The sequence below is a fragment of the Protopterus annectens genome, chromosome 13.part0, assembly GCF_019279795.1.
Source record: "Protopterus annectens isolate FY-2018-M chromosome 13.part0, PAN1.0, whole genome shotgun sequence".
NCBI lineage: Eukaryota > Metazoa > Chordata > Ceratodontiformes > Protopteridae > Protopterus > Protopterus annectens.
In genome coordinates, this window is record NC_056747.1 from 1,285,677,717 (window position 1) to 1,285,700,100 (window position 22,384).

Below are 22,384 nucleotides of genomic sequence, written 5' to 3' on the forward strand. Positions count from 1 at the left end.
CTTACCTGTCCGCTCCTTAACGCTAAATCCCTCACTATCGCACACTTACCGACTCATGCTCACACGTTACCCATGTCGGTGTTTCGGCTGTAGGGATTTCACATTGTCGATCATCTGTCTCTTCGGTCTTCCCATGTCAGTCTTCTTAGTGTCGGTGTTTCGGCATGTCGATGAAGTCAAGGGGACCCATATATATATATATATATATATATATATATATATATATATATATATATATATATATATATATATGGGTCTACTTTACATGATCGACATTTCAGAAAGTCGACTTTTATATGGCTGAGATCATATGATCAACTTTCAGAATGCTGACCATGTAAAGTAAACATAAAATCACAACAAACACTTATCTTAAACTGTTAGCAGGGGGGCTCTGCCACCCTGCACCCTCCCACCCCCCATAATTTTAATATACCAACTCCGTGATCGCACTACACTGCGGAAGTGGGAAATTTTCCCATTCCGCACTGTGCGGAGATAGCAGTTCCCCATGGTTGGCTTTTCAAAAGTTGATCATATGATCTTGGCCATATGAAAGTTGACTTTATGAAAAGCTGACCATGTGAAGGGGACCCATATATATATATATATATATATATATATATATATATATATATATATATATATATATATAAAGGATAAACTGAAAGTTTTCCACCAGCTAATTTACTTATTTCTTCCAGAATTGTTCTTCAGGTGTTGTTACAATTCAATATTGCACCTTTTTGCATACACACCCTGCTTCTCTCATTTCACCGATAAATATTTGTATTACTGTATTGTTGTATTTATTACTAACACAAGTAAACACATACTCATTGGACACATCTTCTTTTGTCTTTATTTTTCTTTACTTTCTTTCCATTCTTTTCTAACCAACCATTTGCCATAACCTTCACCCAAGACATTTAATGCTTATCAAAACCAAAGAAAAAACATAAAAACCTAATAAATCCAAAAGTCGTACACAGAATTGGAGTACCAAACAGCTTTAATCCTGGTACCTCAGCATTTCGCCTTCAAAGGACATCAACATATCAAATTCTAAAGCTTAAATATACTAAACAATTAAACAATTGTGTTTCAAAATTTGTCTATACATCCCACTTTTAAAGTACAGTGCACATTATACATAAACACATCCCTTAGTCAAGAAAAACTTCTACATTTCCCATAGAACTTTAGCAGCAGCAAAATTGCAACAACACAATTACAATGAATTCTGCAGCAATAACATCATCAAAAAATCAACCAAGTACATAAAAATACAACAACAGCTTCTCATAATGTGTGTATGTTTGTTTGTGTCTTTCGGCTTTTCCCAGTTAGGGGTCGCCACAGCGGAACTCCGGTCCGCTAATGATTGGCAGTAGATTTTTATGCACTGGCTTGCGGGCCTAATGCACAACCTTCAACGAAGGAACGCCCATTCATGCATGTCACTACACAGAAGACGCTCTAACTGAGAAATGAACGGGCAACGTCTAACTGTGAGGCGACAACGCTACCGCAGCACCACCACCGCAGTAGTCTCATAATGTGCATATGTACTCATATGAAACACACACACACACACACACACACACACACACACACACACACACACACACACACACACACACACACACACACACACACACACACACACACACACACACACACACACATATATGGATATATTATCAATGAAATTTCTTCAAGTATTTAACAACACTTCCTGATTTAATCCATATGGGACCAAGTTCCAAAATTATAAATGAAAGTAGTCTCCAGCTGATTTAACTTATTAGCAAATAGCATACCACTACCACAGTTGCCAGATGGTTGGGCTAACACACTAAAAAACAGGGAGAAATCTGTGGGGGACTTGAATTCTAACTGTCATGGTTTACAGTTTTGTTGTCACACAGACATCAGTACCATTGGTTTTCTGGATGTCCATTTTTTTGTGAATGAGATGTGAGTTATTCAATATGTTCCATTTAGGAAGAGTACTGCTGTGAATAATTTTTTGAAGAGTACTGCTGTGAATAATTTTTTGAAGGGTACTGCTGTGAATAATTTTTTGAAGAGTACTGCGGTGAATAATTTTTTGAAGAGTACTGCTGTGAATAATTTTTTGAAGAGTACTGCTGTGAATAATTTTTTGAAGAGTACTGCGGTGAATATGTTTTTGAAGAGTACTGCTGTGAATAATTTTTTGAAGAGTACTGCGGTGAATAATTTTTTGAAGAGTACTGCTGTGAATAATTTTTTGAAGAGTACTGCGGTGAATAATTTTTTGAAGAGTACTGCTGTGAATAATTTTTGCATGCTTCCATCATGCACCCTGAACATCTCAATAAGTCATTGCCTTATGGTGAATTTAGAAGAGTATGGATGAATACTTCTGAGAGGGCTTCGAAAGAGAAATCTCTGGCTCAAGTAGAGGAGAGATTATTGACCAGAGAGTATTCTAGATCTATTCTTAACGAAGCAAGAACTAAATTGTTGAATAATGTGATAAGTAGGGAACAAACTGCATGAGGATAATATGTTTGGACATAGAATTCAATTTGCTTCAAGAGAGGAGGGGCCAAAAAATAAAATATTTTTATGTTACTAGGTTTAGTCCCTTTTCAGACGCACTCAGACAGGTGGTTACAAGGTTATGGCCAATGATAACAGCTGATGATAAACTCAGCACTTTATTTCCACAACATCTGACTTTTTCTTTTGGGACATTTTTAAACCTAAAAGAATTGTTGAACTACCCAATTTCCAGTCAGACCCAGAATAGTTCATTAGGGTCATTTCCTTGTGGGAGATGCAATGTGTGCCACAGAATCAGAAATGTATCTAATACTATTATCAATGGGCACAGATTTCTCTCTCAAAAAAGGTTTAATTGTCAATCATGTGGTGTTATATATATTCTGGGTTGTGGGTGTGATGAGGTTAGGTGGTATATAGGTCAGACCAAAACAATAGTTAAGATCAGAATTTTGGAACATTTGGGAAATATTAGAAGGGGTAATATAGGCTTCAGTCCAGTGGCAGAACATTTTATTGAAGCTCATTCGGGAAATTTTGTTTCCCTGTTTTTTAGTGTGTTAGCCCAACCATCTGGCAACTGTGGAAGTGGTACTCTATTCGCTAATAAGTTAAATCAGCTGGAGACTACTTTCATTTATAATTTTGGAACCTTGGTCCCATATGGATTAAATCAGGAGTTGTCGTTAAATTTTTGAAGAAATTACATTGATAATATGTCCATATGTGTGTGTGTGTGTGTGTGTGTGTGTGTGTGTGTGTGTGTGTGTGTGTGTGTGTGTGTGTGTGTGTGTGTGTGTGTGTTTATGTTTCATTTGAGTACATACACATAATAAGAGAAGGTGTTGTATTTTTTATGTAAACTTGGTTGATTTTTTGATGATGTTATTGCTGCAGAATTCATTGTAATTTTGCTGCTGCTGAAGTTCTATCGGAAATGCAGACATTTGTTCATGACTAAGGGATGTGTTTATGTACAAGGTGTACTGGTCACTTTAAGAGTGGGATGTATAGGTACATTTTTAAACACAATTATTTAATTGTTTAATTGTTTAGTATATTTATGCTTTAGAATTTGATGTGCTGATATCCCTTGAAAGCGGAATGCCGAGGTACCAAGATTAAAGCTGTTTGGTACTCCAATTCTATGTACGCCTTTTGGATTTATTACTTATTTAATGCTGTTATTATTTATGTCCCAAACCCATAATTTCCTAAAATATCCCACATTGCCTTATGACTTACTAAGACAAATGCTTTCACTACTTCATATTCTACCATCTTTATTCTCCCCTAAAACAGTGTGTATTACTACTTTTATTATTAGTAACATTTATTTCACTTGTTTTCCCTATACTCCATATACACCCCCCTATCATTTCTTCCAAATCAGTTTCCATTCTTTTTTGCATTATTTTATAAAGATTATATAGTCGGTATTTCCAAGTATTATAGGCCTCCAATTCCTAATTTGTTGTCATTTTTCTTCCACATAAATGTGACCACGTCTACATATATCTTTTCATCTTCTATCCCTTCCTCTAACAGTTCATTCAGTATCCCCACAACTTCTTGTTTTGCCTTATAGTCACCCCCTTATAAAATCCATAACTTAACCCAGCCAAGCCTGTTGCGGATTCTCCCTTCCCTTCTTTTATAAACTCTTCCATTTTATTCACTTCTTTCTTCTAATTTACCATTTTCCTTTCTAAATGTTTCTTTACTTTTCACCTCCGTTTCAACTTCTTTCGTTTTATACATTGTTTCTACAGTTTTCTAGTGTCTTCATAATTTCTTATTTACATTTTGCTCCCCCATTCTCATTTACTATTCCAACCATATTACCTTCTTTGCTTTTCACCCCTTTCCTAAAAAATGTGAAACTTTTTACTTCTTTCCTTTTAAAACATCTTTGTCTATACAATATTGCCTTATTTTCGTTTATTTTTCTCATACAGTATATTTTCTATTTCAGTTACTCTAGTACTTCGTTCTTCTATTCTTTTCTCAAAATCATTCAGCATGTTTCCATATTCCACTTTACTTTTTTGTCTAAAAATGTACATACCATTTTGTCTAATTTTTATAAAATATGTTCATTGTCAAGTGATCCATCATCTTCCATTTCTTTCTTTTTACTTACTTCCCCTGTTAAACCGTTTCTTTCCTTTACCTTCTTTTATGAGTTCTTCATTACCACCGAACACAGTCCATATTGCTCTACGATTTGAAAATCTTCTCTTCTACACCCAGCTGCCACTTTATGTTACGTGAATACATAGTATAAACTATTTATTTTTTTAAAAAATTCCCTTTTGTACATCCACTGTCTACTTAGTTTCACGTTTCCATACCACGTCACTTCTTTTATTACCTTCACATCTTGCATTATTTTTCCTTTGTCTTTTCTTAATCTTACAGTTAACGTTCCCAGTCGTTAAAATTGATATGTTTCTTATCACATATTTTTTAAGTCTTCAAACATTTTTTTTCTTCTTGTCATGTTTGTATATGTATATATTACTACAATTTCCATTTTTTCAAGTCACACAGCACTCTTCCTGGCATCACAATTATTATATCTAATATTTTCACTTCATCTTCTCTTCTTAACACCCCTAACCCAGAACATGTTTCATATCCTACTGGCCACATAATCTTTTTTCCGAATACAGCTTCAGTTTTTTTCATGTTTTTTGCTGTATAGCATACCTCGTATCCAATAACAATAATACATTAATCTTTTTCTTCTTGACAAATGAACAGCCATTAAACCCCTCGCTTTGTTTTTATACCATTCGTATTTAGTCCCAAAATACCTAAGTCATTCATTCCCCTTTTTGCTTTGTTTCCTCCTGAACTTATTTCTCTTCCTCTTTCTCAGCCTCCTTCCAATCGATTTACCTTCTTTCTGCTCTTGCTCTTCCCCAGTTTCTGCATCATCGTCTTCCTCTTCTTCACTTGGAATCCAGCATACTTATTTTCGGTTTGTATCTGAATCTCTTCTACAATTAGACCTTCCCCTTTTCTCTTTTTCTTCACCTTGAGTTATTATTTCTTTCACTTTCTATCTCAATTACATCAGCTATTTCACTTTCTTCCCGAATATTGCTTTCTACACATTGACTTTTTCATGTAACTGTTCTTATTCCAGCACAGGACCTTCAAACTAAAAATGGCCTGACTTATTACATTTTCTATAAAATGGTCTACAGTTACTAGCAGTATGGCTTTGCTCTCCACATTGCTTACATCTTTTTGTGCATTCCTGAACATTTTTTTTATTCCCACAAGAGAAGTACACATTTTATATTATTATTTGAAATATGCTGTAATTTCCTATCACCATACCCAGTGTAATCCAGCTTTCTCATACATTTCTGTTATTATAAACTTTTTTTTATGTTAGGCACTTTATTGCATTGTGACAGAAAAAAATGTTTTAAGTTCAAATTCCTCCATTTGTAAAGTGTTGAATTGTAGTTTTCCTTTTAACTGCAAGCCAAAGTTCTGTAAATTAAAGTATTTTCTTGGTGATATGTTATTTCTTTTTTTTCTATTTTACCCATAGACTTTCCTGCACCTGAAAACATTTTAAAAGTTATTTCACAGAAGTTTTCTAACCTGACATGTATCAAAGTTCTTTTGTCACTTAAAGGAAACCCTGCTGGGAATACAATATTGTCCATATTATCATACCGCTCACTAGCACCACTGCATTTACTTCCTGTTCTTACCACCGGTCTTGTACTGTGAAGCTGCTGCCCTTCTGCTCCTGTCACACACCTCTCTTCACCTCATACACTGCTTCTTGTTCCCTGACTTACAATGCTTGCATATATACAAGTATATTTTTGATTCATTTCGGTCATTCACAGTACCCAGGGGCAGAGGCATATTCATAAAGCTGATTACTCCTTCAACCAAGCATGAATGTGTCGTTCCAGCTTCTGTGATCTGCTTCTGTGCCACAACATTAGCTGCATTATCTGACTGTTCCTGCAACACTTCATATGTCACAACATTACAGCTTGAATCCTCTCGTTTATCTAGTTCTCCTTCCTTTATTAAGATCTCCACAACATGTGCATCCAGATTTCTGTTACCTAACTCATAGCTAGTACACCATCTTTCTCTGATTTTTCTCTCCAAAAGTTCTCCAACAACAATGGTTACTCCTTCCTCCATCTTGGAATTCTGCAAGCACTTGTGGCAGCCCATCTACATGCCCATGCTGTTGCAGACACTGCAGACTAGAAATGATATGTATGAATTCACACTCATGTACACATCTTCTCAACGAATGGCTTTTCTACTGCAGACCACTGTCATATATGATAGCATCATGTAGCTGCTATTTCAATACTATTCACTTGAATGCACCAATCACACTTGCATTTGTTGTGTTTGAAACTTTGACTATTGCAGAGAAGTTTTGATAACAGTCTGCACATATAAGGTGCTTGGCTACTTTGAAATAAAACAAACTTGTACCCACTCTGTATCTTGGATAATCCGCTACAGAATATAATAGCACATACAAAAGGATTAATAAATAAATAAATAAAATATTCCTTTTGCCTGTTGTTATGATGCATATAGTATGCATTGCAGGTTGCATGTCCCTGTAATTTGTTCTACTGAGTCAAAATTCCTAGTTATTAAATAAGATTTTTTCATCTTTTTTTGCACTTTACTATTCTCAGATATGGCCATGCATAGGTTCAACCACCTGCCTGTCAGTTTTTTGAGAACTTTTTCTTGGTCAGCTTTTTGCACAACTTAATTACTTTCATTAGCAATGTTTTTTGCTTAGACCATCTGGTAATTCTAACATACAGTAGAGTGTCAATCATCCAAACTAATTGGGACCTAGGGTAGTTCAGATAATCAAACTGTTCTGATAATCAAACATACATTGAACCAGATTAAAAAAACTTCTAAAATCTTGTTTTTTCTGCAGACAGGGAATACACTTTCCAACCGGGTTCCTATTAATGATCGAAGACGCATTCTTTCAAATGCATCTTGATCGAATTTGAAAGAACGAAAAGGCAAAATAGAGAAACGGCATATAAGTGAATTCTTTCCCTGAGATGTAATGTTTTAATTTTTTTTTTTTGGAACAAATCACTGTTCTAAGCATTCATGATTGTAAGCTTTCGCTTACATGGGTTCGATAAATCACTGTTTGCTTTTTTTAAGCGTTTGATGATTTAACATAGACCCTTTTCAACCATTCAGCAATTCCAGCGGACAATAAAGAATATTTTTCACACATGAGCTCAAAAAACATGCACAGGTGAATATGTATAACCTTTACATATTCAGACTTTATGGTTTTTCTTACCTAAAAACTTTGGAAGGCTGTGTTCTGATAATTGACGTTTCTGATAAACTTCCAAAGAAAGCATGATATAAGCGCACTAAAAACAGACAGTGGATGCAAAGTTTTTATTCTCCAATATAATCCACAAAAAACACTTAAAATCCAGAAGATCATTTACCTTTTATGGCTAATTGAACTATTTATTGGATTATTTATTAATTAGTGCACATATAAATTGAAGGAGTGGTTAGTTGATTATAGTTGTCTTAAGAAGTTCTAAGAGACAATGAAAACAAGGTAATAAAGTTATGCATTAGCATTGTATTTGTTTTTATTGGTTCTTTCATTTATTGCATCATTGTGTGGATCTTTTGGATTTTAACTGTTTTTACTGGATTATATTGGAGAATAAAAAACATTTCATCCGCTGGCTGTTTTTGGTGCACTTCTATCATGCTTAGCATCCTTGGCAGTTTATAGTTGGTGGTACATCAGTGTTCACCACTCTTGGCATGTATAATCTTGTTTGGTGGTGTATTGACATTTCAGTTAATCAACGTTCAGATAATCAAGTCTCTACTGTATTTAAATAATCACAGTCTTAAGACTATGTCAAATATCTCTGAAATCTTTATACTTTCTTCTGTCATTGGTAACTGTAGTGTTACCAGAAAAATATCTAGTTCTTATAATAATTCTTCATGATCTCTGGTAAATGTGATCAACTAATCTTAAATTCTCACAAGCCAAGCAAACCTAAATTCTGTGAGAATTTACTTCTTTAAGCATTGCAGTTTAAAAATATTTTTGCATTTTATTTTTACAGACATAACCAGTGTTTGCCGTGATGATGTCACCTAGTAACCAGAATATATAAGTAATGTGCTCAAAGCTCTCTATTCAGTATTTGTGAACTCCAGGACTTCAAAAGTATTTTGAATATTGAGGTGCATGTCAAAATGAAAGTCTAGAACTTGTACCACATAAAATTGACTCATTGTAGCAATACTCCATATTTTACAGGTCCACTTGTGGAAGATGAGAAGGTACGTGAGCTGCTGGGAAGTGGAATACTTTGGGGATGCAAGGGTAAGGGTGAATGCATACAGGGTGAAAAGTAAAATGTAGGGGAAGAAAGGTATTAGGGTAATGGAGGGCATATACCGTGAGAAACAGAAGGGATGGAAACCTTTAAGGACACAGAGCTAGAGATTGGAGTGAGTAAGAGGGAGTTGTTGAAGTACGTACATGTGAGAACAGAGCGAGAGATTGGAGTGAGTAAGAGGGAGTTGTTGAAGTACGTACATGTGAGAACAGAGCGAGAGATTGGAGTGAGTAAGAGGGAGTTGTTGAAGTACGTACATGTGAGAACAGAGCGAGAGATTGGAGTGAGTAAGAGGGAGTTGTTGAAGTACGTACATGTGAGAACAGAGCGAGAGATTGGAGTGAGTAAGAGGGAGTTGTTGAAGTACGTACATGTGAGAACAGAGCGAGAGATTGGAGTGAGTAAGAGGGAGTTGTTGAAGTACGTACATGTGAGAACAGAGCGAGAGATTGGAGTGAGTAAGAGGGAGTTGTTGAAGTATGTACATGTGAGAGGTAATGTGACAGACTTTGTGATGAGAAGGGTGAAGGACACAGAGAAAGTGGGACGGAAAAAGGGAGTTTGGTGGTCTCAAGGCCTGCATGGTGGGAAATGGAGAAACATCAAAGCAAGAGTCAGGAAGTCACAAGCTTCGAACAAGAATAAGAATAACGGAATGAGTTGGGAGAACACATGGCATGTGAAAAAGAAGGAGATCTAAAACATCTGCACAGAACTGAGGGTTGTGGAAGCAGTGTGTGACCTGCAGATATGGCTTGTACATAGATGGTGCAAAACATTAGCAAGGCTAAGGAAGGAAGGTATCGTATAAGGTGATCAGTTTTGGAAATGTGAGGGTACCAGGGCAAATCCTACACCTACATAGGCTGGGAATGCAAGGGGGTAAAACTCTTACAGACAAAGAGAATAAGTATTTGGGAAGAGTTGTTTGGGATACCTTTACAGCTGATATGGAAGTGATGGTTATTTGGGGTGAAGAAAGGAAGGATGCCAGGATAGACAGTGAATATAGGAGGGATTTAGAGGCAGGAATTATAGAAGTGTGGCTGGATCATGGTTTAAATGAAGGAATAGATGTAGTGAAAGGGAATATGTGGTGGGAAGGCTATAAAAAATTGTTGTCCAAGGCAAATAATGATTACTGGGGTAAGTTTAGGGAAGGGTAAAAAAGAAAGTGAGGTGTTGATAAAGATAAGAAATACGGTATAGTGAAGAATGCCAGGGAAGAGGGTGGAGTGGGAATTTCATGGGATGATTCAGGAGCTTCCAGGGTAGGTGTGGGGAGGTAGTTAAAAGGTAAGTGAGATGCAAGGGTAGCATTGCCAAAGCTGTAGGGGTTTTTAAGTAACTCAGCTGAACAAATGTCTTGTCTGTTATAAAACTCTTAGGTCTATATACAGGAAACTCTGAAGATGAAATCAACTATAATACTGTAAACACTCTACTTACACTCTAAAAACAAATAAAAAGTATCCCTGGTAAAGCCAGCTGAATATGTTAGAATCTAGTAAATAAGAACCTAGCTACAGATAGCTCATTATAGCCAGGTAAATATGTAAGAACCTAGCTATAACAACCTCATTATAGCTGAGTACTAATGTAAAAATTGGGCTGTTTTAAAACAATCAACATCTCATGCAAACACAGAGATGGCTGTCTCAACAGAACCGGTTTAGTGTAACAGCTTTAAATGCTGTAACAGTTAACTTTAAAAGCTATGACACACTTTCAGCAGCCACAAACATGGCAGAAGTAAACTACACCACTAAACATTGACAGCTTTAAAGGCTATTCCCCTCCTCATGTTGGCACATATCCAGAAAACTAGAACTATTACATGTGGCAGCTAAAACTTCCCCATTGCAGATTATGACCCCGGATTCTGCAAGCCCTGCAGGACTAGTGCAGGAGCTCCAGCAAGCAATATATCTGCTGTGCGATCCAAGAATAACCTGTAGGGACATGCACGAGCGCTCCTGCACTAGTCCTGCACAGACTCAGCCCCTGTATGCAAATTACCCCATTTGCAGGAGAAATCCATACAAATTAGGTGAATTTGCAATCCAGGAAGCTGTAAACCGGCTGTGCAGGACTAGTGTAATCTGCAGAAATATACTCTGCCAGTAACAGTACATTTCTGCAAATTACAAAACGGAGCCATGACAGCTTCAAATAAAGAGTGGATATCATGTAGAAAGCATGTCAATGGCCAACTATAAGGCCATTGGCATGGAAAACATTTGCAAAATTTTAAAAAAAATCAACTTTTATTTTTTTTTAGCTGATCTCGGCTTTTAAAGCGTAGGGCAGTGGTGTGCAAACAGGGCAGTGGTGTGCAAACAGGATCGTGCGGAAAATATGAAAAAAAAACATAAAATAAGCAGTCTAACCAAATTACTATTTTGCCATTATGCTCAATTTCAGGCAGAAGACAACATGGCTAGTGAATAGTGGTTGTTAAGGGGGGGATGGTCAGTGTGGGACATGTAACTATGCATCATCAGCCAGTCCTATGCAAATAAGGGGAATGATACTGAATCCCAGATTTCCCCTGCAACCCTTAAAACCCCATAAAACCCGTAGCCCAAAGTCATTACAGCCTCCATGCTCTGCAAAGTAGGAACATTGGTTGGTTAGAAATAGGAGATGACTTCTCTTTCTATCTCTATCTCTACCAGTGCTTGGCTTTTTAAATGTGTGTCATAAAACCCAGCATTGGGCTGCTCAGGAGTTGCTGGTCTCACTACTGTTGCAGCTGAGTTTCTTCTGTAAGGCATAGTGACCGGGGCACCCTATTAATTATCTGGAAGAAGGAGTTGGAAACTATGGAAACTAGTACAGGCCATTTTTAATTGGCAGCAGTTCACAAGTTTGATAAACTAGAGAAGTTCATTATGGTGTGAATGTGACAGTACCACGGGCTTGCTACAGTAACATTATGGTAATAAAAACGGTGAAAATTCTCATCTCTCTCTCTCTCTTTGTAATACTCAGAATTATAGGAGGCTGAGAAAGCCCCCAGAAAGATGATTAATATGTGCGATCATTATATAAGACATCATCCATCTCTACCTTGTATCAGTCTGACTTTTGAACTTGAAGAAATTGTCTGCAGTTTTCTCTCTTTGTGGCTACCATTCCAGAAGTCTGAATGCTTCACTCTGATAGATTGTATTGTAGTATGGCATGTCATAAATTTTACATCAGTTAGGACAGATTAATGGTTAGATTCCTTATTATTAGCAGTGAAGTGGTATCAGATCAAATTTATGTATTACTTTTATTGGAAAATTAAAAAAATAATATTAGGAAGACCACGTTCCTGTGATGTTTTGCTAGAAGTGTCTTTCCATCAAAGTCAAATTATTCTTGTGGGCGATTTAACACATGCTACAGCTACAGCTTATTCTTAACTGGCTGTTGTAAGTACCATCTGTTACAGCTTGGCTGAATTATTCTAAGAAAGACGAGCCATTTTGTTATATTATGGCAGAATATGTTTGTAATAGAATTTATTATTCCAGAGACTTACAGGAGCTTCTTTATTGTGCACTTCCAGGAACTATGTCATTACCTTCATATGGAATAACAACTACCATGTTAGAATGCTGATGGTACTGTTTTACTCACTGAAAGGGCAAAAATCTAATAGTGTACAAGTTTAGAACTAAACCAAAAACTATACATATCTGACTTTTGCTGTTGAAAGTCGCAAAGTAGCAGCAAGAACATTTGAGATTCTGCTGTTGTTCTTGTTTGGTCCCATTGAAATGCAAGAATTTTCTTAGTTTCTTGATACAGAGTCATTCTCCACAGATGGCTTCCTATTTTTTGTCATGGTCAGTGCTATACTCTTATCAGTATACACCTCTGCAGTTATGTATTCCATCCAGATGATTGAATGACTTCACTGTATGGCTGGTTTTAATTTTTTTTTGTCCTGTGGTCAGAGCTGTTCTCACCGTTGATATACCCTGTCTCACCAAATTAACTTTTTTTCCTGTGTGTTGCAATAACTTGACTAGTCCTTAGTGCAGAGTTTATTTTTCCTTAATTCATAAATGTGTTGAAATACACAAGCATTCTAAGAGGCCTTGAAACCGAGTTTAGCTGCTGTCGAAGGCTGATTGTTGGTTGACACTGTACGGTGTACTTGGTCACCATGAAGAGTGCACTGACTGCTTCACTAACAGCCTTACAATCCTTAGAGTAAACATCACGTTGTACTTGTATAATTTGTGCTCGTGATGTTTGGCTAAACCAGTCATTTCACTCGTTGCCAATTCTTACAGCTACAGGAACATCGGGTATGGATGCAAGTGCCATTTCAGGCAGTTCCTCAACATCACTGTTTCCTGACTGAGAAAATGTTACAGGCAACAAAATATTTAAAATAAATAAATAAATCACTGTTTTTTGAAGGTCTACACAGCTCTCGTGCAGGACCATGTGATCTGTACTTCTATCAACTCATTGGCCAATGCATCTCTGAAATGTTTAATATTTCCTCATAGCAAAGTCCTTGATATTTTCATGTTATCTGCTGTACACACACACACACACACACACACACACACACACACACACACACACACACACACACACACACGCACGCACAAACACACGCACACATATGCACACACACACACGCACACATGCACACATGCACACACGCACATGCACACACACACCCACACACACACACACACACACACACACACACACACACACACACACACACACACACACGCACACACACGCACACACACACACACATGCACACACACACATGCACACACACATGCGCGCGCGCACACACACACACACACGCACATGCACACACACGCACACACACGCACACACATGCACACACACACATACACACACACATGCTCACACACATACACACATACACGCACACACACACGCACACACATGCAGACACACATGCACACACACACATACACACATACACACATACACACGTGCGCACACGCACACACACATGCACACACACATGCACACACACACATACACACACATACACACACACACACACACACACACACACACACACACACACACACACACACACACACACACACACACGCACCCATACACACACACACACACACACACACACACACACACACACACACGCACACACGCACACACGCACACACGCACACACACACACGCACATCCAGCAAGGTGACCATTTTAACATTATTTGCTGCTAGTTATTTATTTTTCAGTCATTGTTCATAGGTAATTACTGGTCATGCAGTTCAGGAGACCAGTAATGAGTCTGCTGGCTGTCTCTGCTAGATTCAGGTAGCTGAGGCCATTTCGGATAAGTTCTGGGCAATGCCGAGTGTTATTCCTTAGCTTCCTAATGTAGCTAAAGAAGGATTTCTAATTGTCTTTATCTTCTGATGATTGTTTAGGTTCATGGGACGTTTCATTTTACTGAGTGTGTCTTTTAGTTATTTCTATAGTTTTTTAATATTGACATTTAGTTGATTTTTTTTTTTTTTTGCTATATAATTTAAGACACTTTTTTTCTTTTATTGTATGTCTTATTTGTACATTTGGATTAGTGGTCTGGTTTACTTTTAAACTTCCCATTTTGTTTGGATCTGGTTGGGACTGCCAGGTCAGAGCTTTTATCCAGCTGTACACAGAGATTGCTATGCATAGATAATACAGTTAAATGTGAATTTAGGCAGTTCATCACAGATTGCAGAAGGTTTGTATATTTGATGTACATGAACTTTATGACATTTACATCTGATTGTTTAGAGATTCTGTAGAAAAGGGTTATCGATTTGTGATATGATTTAACGGTAGATGGGAGTCCAGGGGGACAGTTGATATGGATGCCGTGTTGGCAAGGACCAGGTCAAGAATATTTTGTCCTGTTCTGGGTTCCTTGACATTTGGTCCAGAGAGTTACTTATGAAATGAAGGGATTCTTGGATGTAACCTACAAGAGAGATATGAGTATTGCAGTTTATTGTTGGGCAGTTAAAGACTCCTAAGATAATGGATTCATGTTAATCTGAAGTTCAGCCAGGGTATTTAGGAACCTAACATGCTTTTCTGCAAGCATAGAGGAAAGAGAGCTACCTGCATGCTTCAGTCATTTTCTGATTACACAAACTAAGCTAACAAAACTCCTAATGAAAACTAAGCCAACAAAACTCCTAATGAAAAGTAAGTTAACAAAACTCCTAATGAAAACTAAGCCAACAAAACTCCTAATGAAAACTAAGCCAACAAAACTCCTAATGAAAACTAAGCCAACAAAACTCCTAATGAAAACTAAGCTAACAAAACTCCTAATGAAAACTAAGCTAACAAAACTCCTAATGAAAACTAAGCCAACAAAACTCCTAATGAAAAGTAAGTTAACAAAACTCCTAATGAAAACTAAGCCAACAAAACTCCTAATGAAAACTAAGCCAACAAAACTCCTAATGAAAACTAAGCTAACAAAACTCCTAATGAAAACTAAATAACAAACAAAACTCCTAATGAAAACTAAGTTAACAAAACTCCTAATGAAAACTAAGCTAACAAAACTCCTAATGAAAACTAAGTTAACAAAACTCCTAATGAAAACTAAGTTAACAAAACTCCTGATGAAAACTAAGTTAACAAAACTCCTGATGATAACTTTTCTCCTCCTTTGCTTCCATAAGCTAACACTACTTCTGAGAACTACCATGCCAGTCTTAGTATCTTTTCTGAGTCCTTTATACCCCCTTACCCCATAACTATTAATGACTAACCACTGCTTAAACTCAAAATGCATTATAACTAAATGTAACTTCTCTGACTCTTTGCTCATTGTAACTATGTAACTACGTAGTGTGTGATTCCTCTTCTGCTGTCTTACCTTTTATTTTACATTCCATGCACATTTGCAGTCCCATTTGTTAGCTTTGTATTATTTTTGTTTGTGCATTACTGTATTGCTTTTTTTCCCCATATTTTGTTGTACCTCTCAGTCTGTGGCTAAAATCGGTCTGCAATGGATCTGTCCACAACCACTTTGAATAAACATAAATAAAATAAAAATAATTCACCTTTTAATTCATAGTCTTGTAAGCCCTCAGTTCAGTAGAATGACAGAAATATTTACAAATTCAATTCCATATAATTCTGAACAGGCACATTTAATAAATTAGGTAGGCATCAACAAATAAAGACAAACCAGATTGTATCCATAATAATTCCCATTTTAATATAAATTAAAACTTTGTCAAGTCCTGGAAATAGAAGAAATACTCAGATTTATGTCAAGTATTGAAACATCTTTGTCAGCATTGCTTAATGCTAATACATTTATTATTGTCTACAACAAAGAATAACTTAAAAACATATATACAAACATAATTTCTTCATATGTCCCTTAAAAAAGTCATTTTTATAGCTAGCAATAGCTGAAATTGATTGCAATTTCTTCATCATCTTTTTATTGTACTTTTTTTAAATATTACCTCATTTGCCTTGGTTGGAAAGATGGGTATAGATGCAGTACAGATCCTGTAATGATTATATCATTAAGTTAGGTTTGCAGGCCAGGCACTTGGTGTTATTTCATATTGCCATCTCAGTAGTAACTTCATGGCTTATATAACAGTTCTGAGCAGTGAAAGCTGCACTTTGTAAATGACATTATGTCACCCTGCTCTTGCTGTCATCCTCTGTTCTGTCTTTCATTTAGTGTTCCTTCAGAAATGCGCTAGTTATGAACACTTAATAATGACAACCAGTGTTCTTTTTATATATTGATTTTTTTAGAATATGAATCCTTTTTAAATAAGTTCATTTCACGTGTCCTCACCTGTTGTTCCAAGAATCACTGACTTTCTGTATCCTGGTGTTTAGTGATGTCAAGGTGATAGGATGCAGATCAATAAGCCCGTTTTTACCCCTGATACAAGCCCTGTGCCTCTTAATTACCCCGTGATCTTATGGTACACTTATAATTTCATTTGAAATGTTGCATGCAGTCTTCCTTAAGCTGACAGTGGCATGAGTGAAAAAAAGATTCAAATGATTATATGCAAATGCTTAAAGATGCTACCTCTAAGCTGTATCCCTTATTTTCCGTCATTTAACCATCACCCGTATTTTCAAGGCCATGACACAGATGCATACTGAACTGCATATCTAATTGCCTTCTAAAACCTGGATACTGTACTTGCCTGCTTACAAGAATGCAATCAATTAGATTACTTCATCTTTGTACATGTGATGAGCCGGACTCTTTGATCCTGGTTTCTAATGTTTGGATTCAAGCAGCAACTGGCTAAATTTGAAGAGCATGCAAACTAAGGCTCATCATTTGCATATTTGAAGCTGCATAAACATTCATTATTTATACATGTCAAAACACATGTAGCATTAGTAAAGTAGAGAGAAAGGCTGTACCTGTCAAAGGTAGATAAAATGTAAATGTCTCTTCTAACGTCCATGTAAGATTCCTCTAGGCTAATGCCTGGTACATGAGCAATGCTCTCTGAGCACTGGGATAATTATACATTATGCCATTAACAGGATTTCATGTTATGACAGTTTAGTATACCTGGAAGTGCAGGTTGATAGCACAGATGTCAACCTACACAACTGGCTGAATTACAATATAGAAGTAGCTGTGAAGCATTGGAAACACGAGCCACAAAGCATTACATTACAGAAAATGACGGTTTGTATCACATGGGATCACCCATTACCAACAGTTCAAAAAAACAGATGTGAGAAAACAGATATAGTAGTCCGTGAAAAGAAGACAAAAATAGCACTGATCACTGAAATTGCTACACCCAGTAACTACAATGTTTTACATACAGAGAGACAGAGAGTCATAAGACACCAGGATTTGTGGGTAGAAACAAAGTCGATGTGGAAGAAAGATACCCAGACAGTTCTAATAATAGTAATAGCAACAGGAGTGATAAAAAAGAATTTATAGTCATACTTAAATAAGTTACCAACAAATGTAACTGCTTAGGAAGTGCAGAAAGAGGCAACTCTGGGCACATTGTGTGTGCAGAGAAAAAGACCCTTGGTTAACAACAGAGACTGAAATAATATTAATTTCATGAACTTTACTTATGTTTTGACTTAGGAATGGGGTCCATTTTCATCATAGTATTAGAAGCCCAGAAGACTTAGAAAAATTAAACTGACAGTTTGAATCCATTGCAGAGGCAGAAAGAACAAAAGAAAGAACAAGAGAAAGTGACTTGTTACCTACTCCTGGTTGCTGAGTAAGACAGAGTGCAGGTAAGCTGTCTAGGCCAGGTAACAGAATGTAGCAACATCTCAGAGACTTACGAACTGGTGAGCTACAGAAGGACAATGTGGAGGTAAAACAACTGGCCATAGAATCTGGGTACATTACATATGATGTAAGTCTGCTAAAGTGGCTGTTTGTTCAGTTACACTGCTCTGTGAATTGCACATAATATAATTGGTCTTATTGCCTCAGTATAGACTGCCTTATACTTTCTTCAGCTGCCACTCTGCTGTTTCATGAGACACCTCCAATGATGCTGCCAGCATCCTGTCTACCAGATCATTTGCTGGAGGTCTTTACATCATATTTGAATTGTGAAGTTTTTCTTAGGCTGTCTTTGAATATCACACTAATAAAGTTAAAGCAGAGCATCTTATGGACAACCGTGGGTCCTTCCTGTATATGGACATCCCTGGATAGTTCACACCAAATTATCCAAGGACTAATCATACCCCACACCATTAGTCAAATGTTTGTCTTAGCACCTATATTGCTCAGAGGTTAAATGTATAATCAGAGCACATGCTGCTTAGTCGTTATTCACTGCCTTCCTGCCACATCCCTAAAATCAAGCAGCTGAAAGAGAGCCTGTTGCCCATAATGTTCACGTATGTGTTGTTATATCATCACATGTTGAAATACTTTTTTAATTTCTCCAAGTCTTTTGGGTTTCTAATACCATGATGGGAATGGACCCCATTCCTAAGTCAAAGTATGATTAAAGTTCATGAAATTAGTATTGTTTCAGTCTTTGATGTCAACCAGAAGTGCTCTTTGCAATACCCGCAATGTGCCCAGTAATGACTCCTTCTGCAGTAAGGAAATACCAGTATGGAAGGAAACGTGGGCAGAAATCACTCCTTATTTCTAATTTCTTCCAAGTAAGTGTATGTGTGTGTGTGTGTGTGTGTGTGTGTGTGTGTGTGTGTGTGTGTGTGTGTGTGTGTGTGTGTGTGTGTCTGTGTGTGTGTCACATTTAGCCTCTATCAGACTGCTGACAGGGCTAACGTTTACAGGTTTAATAGCTGCAGTGTGTCTAGATTTTAACCAGTACAGATGATCAGATGATGTTAGCCTTATTACTTATAACAGATAACAAATTCAGGAAGTGGACATTCATCTGTTACTATAACTGTTGAGATGAATGTCTGATGTAGTACCTTTCTTAATCATTTCTCTGTCAACCTCCTTTGCTAAGTTTAAGCATGCCCTGCGGTTAGTGGAGGAAATACATACAAGTTCAAAATACTTAATAACATTTAACAGAACTGCTTTCTGTATTGTAGTATTGCCCTCTTTCATGTACTTTAGTTTCCCCTCTGAGGTGAAAAGGTATGATTACACTTGCTTTCTAAACCTGCATCTGTTAACGGAGGTGTTCTTTTTTTTTTGGAAGACTAGCAGATAAAAAGAAGTCTCTGAACTCTGTAATAGAAAGAAAAGCTTCAGTGAAAATATGTGTATTACAATAATCTCACACAATGTGATGAAAGCAAGCAAAATATAGTTAAGGAGGCATTCACAGAGCAGCACCAGCCTTGCAAGTGTGCAAAACCAATACAGTGTATTTGTATAAGATGTATGTTCTTCATTGCAGTATACAATGTATCAGGGGTGTCATGCACTTGTCAAGTGTTCAGAGCATATTCATGCAGGCACATACATACAGAAATGCATGTGCATGTGTGTGTGTGTGTGTGTGTGTGTGTGTGTGTGTGTGTGTGTGTGTGTGTGTGTGTGTGTGTGTGTGTGTGTGCGTGCGTGTGCACAGACACACAAAGATACATAAACACACACACACATTGCTAAAACATCTATGTCTTTGACTGGACTATTAAACACAGACATCCAAAACAGATGAATCAGATTTGAATCCCTGCAAAGCCAGCAGTAAACTCATGACCACGATCATGCCATGATATTTCATTATATGTAGTTCTGCTGGGTATAAATGTCAACTAAAAAAGAAGCCCTCCTCATCATAATTTTATACAATGAGAATGAAATGCTGTTTTGCACTGGGTTTGATACATACATCAGACTACGGAGCAATGGTTTCGGTTAAACAACATTCTTGGACATGCCAGTTTGTATCCCTGAATATTTAAGGAATGAGAACTTTCCATTTGTGATGAATATCTTGTAGGATGTTAGCCTGAGATTAGAACACAATAGGTGATACTGCATTTTACACACAGTTTTAGGCATAGTCAGATAAAAATCCTTTAAAAAGACAGTTTAACCTTCAGTCTATCTGACATTCTGTCAAGTTACTTTCTGGACAGTCACGTCAGCGAGGAATTGCGTGCTGTTTTGCATCTCTTGCTCTGATGAAATGGCAGTGTGAAGAAAGCTGCAATGTGTTTTAAGGAAAGTCTTCTATGTGCAGCATTGACTCATGGTCATAATCTATACAACTTATCTTTCTTTAATTCAGTTTTGTGCCATTGCAGCTTTTGACCTACCATGTCCATTCAGTATGGAGTAGATCTGTCTGATTTTTTTTCCATCAGAAACTATTTTTCTTCTTTGTTACTGACACTTTCTGGGAACAGATTTGGATTCTCTGCTAGAGTAGCTCGAACTTTCTTCTTCTCCTTGAAGCGTCCAGAGTTGGATACCTTGACATGTTTCCCTTTTGTGCTCTTATCTACAATTTTTTCCAGCCGGCTATTGAACTCACTGTCTTCCCCATTTGCCTGTGAGCTTGCCTGGTTCTCTGTGTTTGAGTAATTTGCTGGGATTTCATACAGGACCTTGGGGGTTGATTTCTTTTTCCTCAGGAAGGTGAGTTTCCACCAACTGTGACTTGTCTCATCCATGTTGCTCAAGAAAGCCTTCCGGACAGTTCTAGAACGGCACACTTCTGGAAAAAAAAAGAAAAGAAAAAAAGCAGAGCATATTAAAGTTAAGAATACACATCTCAGCCTCACAATTCATCCAACAAGCAAAAGCTTTGCATAGCTCTCAACCTTTCATCTGCAAAATGAGCAACACTATCTCTCAGAATATGGAACAAATGGGCAAAATGTGGAACACATACTAACAGCTTACTAACAACTTCAACTAGGAAGTTCACAGGATGGTTAAATATGCTAATTTATATGTATACAATTTAGCACAGATGTCAATTAAAAAATCCTCATAATGAATGCGTGACACACTCTTTTAATGTGGAACTTCGAGAAACATGGACATTTTAGCACCCAACCTGAACTGTCCCCATAATGAGGTACACTTGAGTGGTATGGACCCATGTATGCAAGGAGCTAGAATTTCAACTCTGTCACTTGAAATGTCACTTTTAATCTTAGTCCGTGAAAAGAAGACAAAAGTAGCACTGATCACTGAAATTGCTACACCCAGTATTTATTTTTATTTTATTTTATTTTACATTTGTTAACAAATTCAAATGATTACTCTAACTACAGGCCAATAGCACTATTATCTCCTTTAGCCAAAATAATGGAAAAATGCATGCACCAACAACTACTACATCATTTATCTCAACACAACATTCTAGCTAACTGTCAACATGGCTTTAGGCCATCGCACAGTACCACAACTGCCCTACTATCTTTTATAGATACCATTAATAGAAACCACAATAACAATAACCTCTCATCTACTCTCTTTATCGACCTCTCAAAAGCTTTTGACATGGTCAACCATGCCCTTCTCATCAACATTCTAAAGTCCCTCTCCTTTGACTGTCAGACTATTAAATGGTTTAGGTCTTATCTGAGCAATAGGCAACAAGCAGTTCTTTGGCAAAACAACATATCATCCCTTCAGCCAGTTACCCTCGGAGTCCCTCAAGGCTCTATTCTAGTACCACTTCTCTTTTCACTATTTATCAATGAACTCCACAGAGCAATCCCCCAAGCCACCTGCATGCAATACGCAGATGATTCTACGCTAGTATGCACAGCAAACTCCCCTTCAGAACTACATTCTCTAACCCAGAAAGTATTTAACATAGTAGAAACATGGTTTACAAATAGATGCCTCCTTCTCAATGCTAAAAAAATTAAGCTCCTTCTCTTTACACCCACAAACAAATCCTCACACATAAATTTCTCTGTTT

General features: G+C 37.0%; 1 protein-coding gene across 2 annotated transcripts in view; it reads right to left on the reverse strand.

The window, feature by feature from the left end:
- Positions 1-17,782: 17,782 nt before the first annotated feature.
- The window catches only part of PRR15L (proline rich 15 like), a 211,430-nt gene continuing 206,828 nt past the window's right edge, over positions 17,783-22,384 (reverse strand). For both annotated transcript variants that reach the window (XM_044055299.1, XM_044055300.1), the window contains exon 2: positions 17,783-21,163. In XM_044055299.1, the coding sequence (XP_043911234.1) occupies positions 20,814-21,119 (306 nt within the window). In that variant the 5' untranslated portion in view covers positions 21,120-21,163 and the 3' untranslated portion in view covers positions 17,783-20,813. The remainder of the gene's footprint in view (positions 21,164-22,384) is intronic.